Source organism: Pseudophryne corroboree, chromosome 9 (genome assembly GCF_028390025.1).
Source record: "Pseudophryne corroboree isolate aPseCor3 chromosome 9, aPseCor3.hap2, whole genome shotgun sequence".
Classification (NCBI taxonomy): domain Eukaryota; kingdom Metazoa; phylum Chordata; class Amphibia; order Anura; family Myobatrachidae; genus Pseudophryne; species Pseudophryne corroboree.
The window spans coordinates 261,533,151-261,541,617 of record NC_086452.1 but is presented as its reverse complement, the minus strand read 5'-3'; the positions used below and the strand labels follow the sequence as shown (position 1 = coordinate 261,541,617).

General features: G+C 42.6%; 1 protein-coding gene across 3 annotated transcripts in view; it reads right to left on the bottom strand.

Moving 5' to 3' along the window:
• Positions 1–7,718: 7,718 nt before the first annotated feature.
• ALDH9A1 (aldehyde dehydrogenase 9 family member A1) overlaps positions 7,719–8,467 on the bottom strand; it is a 190,919-nt gene continuing 190,170 nt past the window's right edge. For all 3 annotated transcript variants that reach the window (XM_063940256.1, XM_063940257.1, XM_063940258.1), the window contains exon 12: positions 7,719–8,003. In XM_063940256.1, the coding sequence (XP_063796326.1) occupies positions 7,909–8,003 (95 nt within the window). In that variant the 3' untranslated portion in view covers positions 7,719–7,908. The remainder of the gene's footprint in view (positions 8,004–8,467) is intronic.

Below are 8,467 nucleotides of genomic sequence, written 5' to 3'. Positions count from 1 at the left end.
AGGTTCCTCATGGGGACGACCACTCTTCGGTTATAGTTTCATTAGATGCTGCTAAAGCATTTGACTCGGTGTGGGGGTTTCTTTGGGGTACCATGGAGAAATTTGAGATAGGTCCCGGTTTTATAAAGTGGGTCAAATTAATGTACTCGAACCCTAGAGCTAGAGTGTCAGTTAACGGTTTTATTTCCTCCTAATTTCCGCTACAGAGGGTGACTAGGCAGGGTTGCCCCTTGTCTCCTGCCCTGTTCGCATTGGTGGCGGAGCCATTGGCATGCCTCAGACACACTGAAGCTATATTGGGTCTTAAAATTGGCCTGAGAGAGGACAAGATAGCTTTGTATGCAGATGACATATTGCTTTTTGTATCCAGCTATGCCGTCACCATACCTATTATCCTCACTATAATTAACGACTTTGGTAAATACTCAGGACTCCTGATTAACTGGTAAAAATCCTGTATAATGCCATTCAGGGGGACAGTGCCCGGAGAATCCTAGTATACCCCTCCCACTTCAGTGGGTGGAGGTATTTAAAAACTTAGGTATATCGATATCTAATGACCCATCTCGCTATATAGCCCTCAATGTACAACCCCAAATAAACTATTTGAAATCTCGGATAGCGGTGTGGGGCAAGCACCCGCTGACGGTTACGGGGAGACTTAATCTTATAAAAATGACGGCACAGCCCAAATTGATCTATATATTGCTGCACTCCCCACTTTACATCAAGCAGTATTTAAGCGTATAGATAGTATGCTCTCCTCCATAATATGGTCCAGCAAGAGAGTGCAAATTAAACTAGACACTTTGACTCGGGATAGGGACTCTGGAGGTATGGCAGTGCCCTGTTTTAGACTCTATTATTGGGCCACACAATTGTCACATATTTTTGAATGGCTTAGGGACGAAACCGGGATGGATCTCCCCTCCCTGGTGGTGTCTGCTTTGGTTCCTGGACTCACTCCATTGCATTGCTTGCTGTCTGGCAATAATAACTTGCTTGCCTTACCGATATTTAAGCAGGCTATAATGATTTAGAAACAGGTTGGGATTCTGCTTTTGAGGGAGGGCTGGGACCCAGATACCCCACTGGATGGTACTACTGGGTTTAAGGAACTAATGGGTCTACAGCTCCGTGAAATATGGGGCATTCTTTCTATTGGGCAGATATATTCTGGGAATATACTTAAATCATTTTCTCAAATACAGTTGGAGAATCCGATTCCCCATACTTATTTCGATCGTTACCTGCAGTTGAGACATGCCTGCTCTGCTCAATTCCCTGACAATTCGATCCAGCTACAACAATCCCGTTAAGCAAATGTTGCTGTCCTTGGATGGCTCTCACTTTATTTCTCAGTTATACTCTATTCTACTTGCTTCACACCATGTGACTGACATACAATGGGAGGCGGACTTAGTCCCCTTGTCTCAGGATGCCTGGGATGCTGCTCTGACTGGCCCACGTATTTCGTCCACTTCGGCGAGGTTTCAGCAGATTTAGCTATTCATACTGCACAGGTTATATATCACGCCTGAGTGACTACTTAGACTGGGAGGTAGAGGGGATTCTAAGTGTCCTAAATGCAACTCGCTGGAGGGCACATTCTGGCACCTTATATGGTCATGCCCGGTGGTAAACTTATTGTGGGTTAAGATTATTTGGGTTTTTCTCTACAGGTGGTACCCCCAGACGCATGCACTCCTGCTGTTTGCTTGAGGATGATGCTCTCGATAAAAATATGCAACGCTACATTGTCAACCTCTGTATGCTGGCCAAGGTCTGTATAGCCAGACTGTGGATGTCCACTAGCAGTCCTAGAACCGCAGCCTGAATATCTCTTACCAATGAGGTTGTCAAACATGAGAAGTATGTGTATATGTCTAGACGTGCTGAAAAAAAAAATACTATAGCATCTGGAGAGGTGGTTAGATTCACCATATATACGTCGATAGCTATATCTCCTGATGACTGTCGGTAGCTGTATGTTACTATCTAAATGGAATATATGTTGTTACTTTCGATTCTGCTCCTTTGACTCTGCTGCACTGGTATACTTTAACTTGTGACTGAAATAATGGCCGCGCGTGATGCGTTGTCACTCCAGATTTGTTTATTGTGTTCACCTGTACACTGTTATTGAGATTAACGAATGCAGTATTAACATTTTACTATATGTAAGTTACTGGGGGGTTTACAGTTTGTTTGGTCTGCACTGCATATACAAAAAAAAATCAATAAAAATCTTTGAATTAAAAAAAAAAAAAAAAACGAACTGGGGTATGTAAACCTTTGATCAGGGTCATTTGGGTAGTTTCCGTTGTTATTATGATTTAAAAAGAGTAAACACAGTAGTTTGACAATAAATGGCTTCACCCAACCACTAACCATGAGTGAAAGAAAAGTTTGTGAGTTATCAATCATATTCTCTGACAAATAGCCAGAAAATCACAAATTCTGCTAGGGTATGTAAATTTATGAGCATAACTGTATGTGTGTGTGTCAAGCTGCTGTGTATATATTTGTGTGTCAGGCTGCTGTGCGTATGTGAGTGTGTGTCAGGCCACTGTTCGTATATATGTGTGTGTCTGGCCGCTGTGCATATGTGTGTGTCAGAGGCCTCCGCGCAGGTGTATGAGAGTGTGTGTGTGTGTGTCAGGCTGGCATGCGTGAGTGTGTCTGTTTGCTTTGCGTGTGTATGTGTGTTAGGCCGCTGTGCATATATCTGCATGTGTCAAGCCACTGTGCGTATGTGTATATATGTGCGTGTCCGGCCACTGTGCTGTGTGTAGATGTGGGTGTGTGTCAGGCTACTGTCCGTATATGTGGGTGTGTATCAGCCGCTACGCTGTGTGTATGTGTGTCAGGCTGCTGTGCATATACAATATTTCCCCAAAGCTTCTGAATGGGGTCTTCTTCCAGCAGCCCCCTCTGCAGTGGTCACCGGCTGGCCCCAGAGTGCAGGATCAGGCTGACGAGGGGAGCCAGGCCTGTATCCACGAGGAACATGTGAAGGTGCTGCCAAGGACACGCTGAACCAGCTGCCTGAGGATATGACAGGGGGACATGCAGCAGGACAAGAAGAGGCTGACAGCTCAGGGCAGGAGGGATGCCATAGGCAGACTCCCTCCACAAACATTTAAAGAGCCCATATGGGGAAGGAGCTAGCTGATCCACCATTCATTAACAGGAGGACAAAATTCTAGAGGTGAGAGCCCGGTGCTGCCCCTCACATGTCGTGTGTGTGTGTGTGTGTGTGTGTGTGTGTGTATGTGTGTGTGACAGGCCACTGTGCATATCTGTGTGTGTATATGTGTGTGTCAGGCCACTGTGTGTGTGTGCATATATATATTTATTATATTATATTAATATATATATATATATATATATATATATATATATATATATATATATATATATATATATATATATATATATATATATATATATATATATATATACATACATATACATACATACATACATACATACATACATACACATATAGCTGTCCTGGCTAGCGGCGGCACTCAGAGTCTGATCTCCGTAGATTAAGGTGCAATAGTGCTTTAATAAATCATGGTGTACGACGTTTTGGGGCCACAACGCCCCTTTTTCAAGGTGATACAAATAATAACTGTAAAACAACATACCTTTGAACCATTAAAAGACCCGCGAACGGGACGAGCTGGCCGCTTCCTGTGTGAAGACCCGCCCTCAGCTCACCAATGATGTGACGCACTTCCGCCCCTCGGACCTGACAACCGCGACTTCTTGGAGACCTGGGAGCAGTAAGGTAGCCATGGCCACCCGTGTAACCCAGACGCCGGAAACCCGGCGCTGGGAACAGTAAGGCAGCCGTGGCAACCCGTGCAAACCGGACGCCGGGAGCCTGACGCTGGCATGTTACAAGGGGCTGAAGTGAAACAAAGTGTGACGTAATAACTTCTCAAATACTGACAATGTGATAATAAGGGTGTACATAAATAGATCAATGCTATTTACAAATAGTCAATGATATCTAAAAACAGTAAACATCGGAACATGTCTAATTACATGATCCATAATAGCCATATGGTATGTCATCTATAAGCAATCAAATCCAGTATCTATCACCTAATCACAAAGATCGATTTTAAACAATTCCTTCTAAAAAGTATAATAGAGGCAAAGTATACATGAACTGAACACCCCCTAAATGGTATTCCACTGGATCTTATCTTATCATTAAGCCCTGTTGGCTTAATGGTGTTCAAGACATGTATCCATCTTGCCTCCATCCTGAAAAGCTGGCCTCCCCTATCCCCTCCTCTTAAAGACTTGGGGACATGGTCGATGATTTGAAATCTTAGATCGTGCAAAGAGTGCCCTAGCTCTGCATAGTGCCTGGCCACAGGTTGGACCGACACCTTGCCATCCAAGGCACTCTTGTTAGCAGATCTGTGTAAGGAGAGTCTTTCCTTGGCCGTGCGAATGGTTTTACCCACATATTGCAGCTTGCACGGGCAGGTAATCACATAAATGATATGAGACGTGGTGCACGAAAGAACATGGTGAATCCTATGTGTTCTGCCTGTATTACTGGAAATAAATGAAGACCCAGTTTGTAAATATGTACATGTTTTACAGCCCAGGCACCGATAACAGCCTGGGGCTTTGGACAGGAAGTTAGTGGTTACAGCTGAACCCATTCCTGTCACATCCACATGTACTACATAGTCCCTAATATTCTTCCCTCGTGTAATACACATGAGCAGGCGCTTGTTTTTAAATGTGGGTAAGCTCTTATCGGAAGATACTATGGGCCACAATGCCCTCAAAGCTCTTGGGACTACTGGACTGGAGAAGTTATAGTTGGTGACAAATGGGACAATTTGTTTGTCGATCCTTTCCTTGGGTTTCAACATGTCTGCTCTAGGCATAGACAAGACATCTTGTTTGTATCGCAGTAAATCTGAACGCTTGTACCCTCTTGCTACAAACCGGTCTACCACTGTGGTGAGGACCCCGTCCAACTTCTCGCCGTCACTGGTAATTCTAGCTGCCCTTATAAGTTGGGAACGAGGAAGACCCATTTTTAGGGCCCTAGGGTGGTGACTGCTATGACGCAGTAGGGTATTTTATTCAGTGGGTTTATAATAAACCTCTGTACTGATCTTATTGTTACCCAAGCACACCTTGACATCTAAATAGTTGATACACCTAAAGTCACTTGATGCCGTAATCTTGATAGGAGATTGTAGACTATTAATACTAGTTATCAGTGCATCAAACCTCTCCTGGCCCCCTGTCCAAAGAAAAAAGATGTCATCAATATATCTAAAATAGTGTAAGGTATATTGACTGACATCTGTGGAATTGAAAAACATCTCCTGTTCCTCCTTAAACATGAAAATGTTGGCGAACAATGGGAGACATTGCTCCCCATCGCACACCCGCTAATTTGGCAGAAAAACTTCATCGAACAGAAAATAAATTTCTAATTAGCGTCAATTCTAACAATTTTAGGAATAGATCCACATCAATGGAAGTCACTTCTTCTTGGATCAGGAAGGACATCAATCGCCAGTAGTCCCTGCGAGTGCGGAATGGCAGTATAGAGACTGCAAATGTCGATCGTACACAACAACGTGTCATCCGGAATCTTCCCCAGTAAATTCACTGTGTTAGGAAGGAGGTAGTGTCCTTAATAAAATTGTGCTGTTTAACAACTAAGGGCTGGAGGATGTCATTCAAAAAGATGGAAACCGGTTGATACGACTGCTGGGCCGAGATTATAGGCCTACCTGGAGGCCTAGTAAGGCTTTTATGAATTTTGGGTACCGTGAACAAAACCGGTACCCTTGGATGCTCCTGCTTTAATGCCTGGCATAGTTTCTCCGAAATCCTTCTGGAGTACTGTGCTTGATTCAAGATGCAGTCAATCTCAGCCTTGTATTGTGCTGTTGGATCTGTGGATAATGATTGGTATACTGTTGTATCCGCCAGCTGGTTATAAATCTCACTTGTAATCTGATAGATTCTGGATCACAATCCCGCCCCCCTTATCGGCAGGGCGGATTATTATGTCCTAGTAAGACCCCAGCTGTTTGAGTGCTCTCATCTCAGATTTGGATAGGTTATGGTTAATTTTGGAAGATGCAGCTGAATATTTGGTCATTGAATCGTCCAGGAAACGAGTCACAGATTTAATTGATGCATTGCTGGACTGTGGGTCAAAAGTGGACTTGTGCCTCTGTCGGATAAAGTGCTGATGTGGTTCTGTGCTAATGTTGCCTTCACGGTTTTGGAAACGCATTTTTCGGGAAAAGTTATGTAGTTCCATCTGCCACTTGAAAACTATCAAACTTATTGGTGGGTGTAAAAGTTAAACCGTGATTTAGCACCTTAATCTCCAGACTACTGAGAGGCCGGTCAGACAGATTGTAGATTAAGTCTTCCTTTTGTAAATCGCTCTTTTGGTTTCTTTCGCTTTGGTGGCCCCTGCGGGTGGGTGTCCTCTTGTTCTTGTGGTTTCCAGAGGAGCAGGAGAGGTCCCTAAAGAGATGCTGCTGTTATCGGACGGACCTTCTGATTCTACTTTTGCAAATTCATTGTCGCTATTGGATGTGGCGGAATCTTTATGGCGCATCTCTCGTTGATTGCGCCAACTATGCTTAGACCTTTGGTTGTATGGCCTATGGTTTCCGGGCTCCCCTCCAGAGACCCACCGGTACACACTGTTACTCTCGTAGTCATCTTTGACCGTTAGATGCTTGTTATGCTTGAACTTTATAAGTTCTTTCTTATACTTCTCACACTGGCTCTGTAACTTAAGAGCCAGATGTTGATTGTTTTCCAACAGTAGTGTATCCTTATATTCCACTTCCATCTCCTGGATCCTGTCCCTGGTAATCTTCAGTTCCCTCCCTGCTTCCTCTATAACCAATAAAACCAAATCAAAGCTGCATTTATTTAAAATACCCATCCACTTAGTACAAAACTCAGAATTAAACCGGCCAATAGTCGGGACATTGCGGATTCTGAAACCTTGTGGGATCATTTTGTCCTGAAAATAGTCTGAAAGTGAGATGCCGTGCATTAGATAGTTTGTCTCCCGTCTTTTGAGTTTGTACAATTGATGGTAAACATCCTCCATACTGAGACCTTTCTCTGTCTCAGTGAGTTCTTCAGTAAACCGCACCCTGGCTGCATCAGCCTCAGAAAAGGTATGTTGTTTTACAGTTATTGTTTGTATCACCTCGAAGAAGTGAGTGATGGCAATCTCACTCTGTGAGAGTGCCGATTCTGCACTTACCCAGAGGCTGTGATGGCATACCATATCTGTATTGTGCAAGGAACACGTCCATTAAGGCGTCAGCCTTAATGATCGGAATTTCATTGCTTTTGGAGTTTGAGTGGAAGAGTTACAACAGGTTTCTGAAATGCCAGATCATGTGTAAGAAGCCTTAATGGGAAATGTGAAACCGTAAGGTTTTTTGTCCATGGAATGGAATAAATTATATATATATAAAATTATTAACATATACACACACACACATATATGTGTATGTATACACACACACACATACACACACACACACACACACACACACACACACACACATATATATATATATATATATATATATACACACACACACACATTTATTGATTATGTATCACTTATTCGCACATGATTTGAGGATAGGATAAAAAATAAAAAACAAACCCCATTTATTCATAGTGTTTATTTTCAAAAAGTGTTACCTTGAGATCAAAACTGGTACAAATTAACAAAGGATTACTTTGCTGTACTAATGTTCTTCTAGCAATATAGCAGTACAATACTACAACAACACTTCTGTTTTCCTTCATAGCAGAATGCAGTAAGAAATACAAGATAGATGGAAATTTACCAGCCATTTAAAATACAGATTCAACATTTCCCATCTCCACACAAACGGTCTTGAGTTGCGAATAATACTCCATGGCCACTTGTCCGTTTTCACGTCCAAATCCTGTAGAAACAGTAGTAACACTACATTGCACACACATCTGGGAAGTTAGCAAGAGCTGGCAGCAGAAATCATTTGTCTGTTTTGCCACAATGGTTTCCACAAAAAGTAATATGCAATATGGTCACATTTACGATTAAGGTTTGTGTTATGGAAACAAGATAAAGGTATTGCAACTAAAGCAATCTTTCAACCATGCCTTCCAAGCCGTTATTTTAATATTCACATTTAAAATCTCTTGTAAGTATAACCCATTTTCTCCAGTCTGGCCTGACACCAAAAAAATTAAAAAAATAAATAAATAGTAAAAATACTACAAAGCAATCTATATTCAAAGTATTATCAAAGGGCCGTATTCATTACTGATTGCAAGTGTGAGATTGCACGCAGTGAGCTATTATCGTCAGATGGCTCATGCGCTGTGAACGCATTGCCCATGTATGAAGGCCAAAATGCAAATCGCCCTG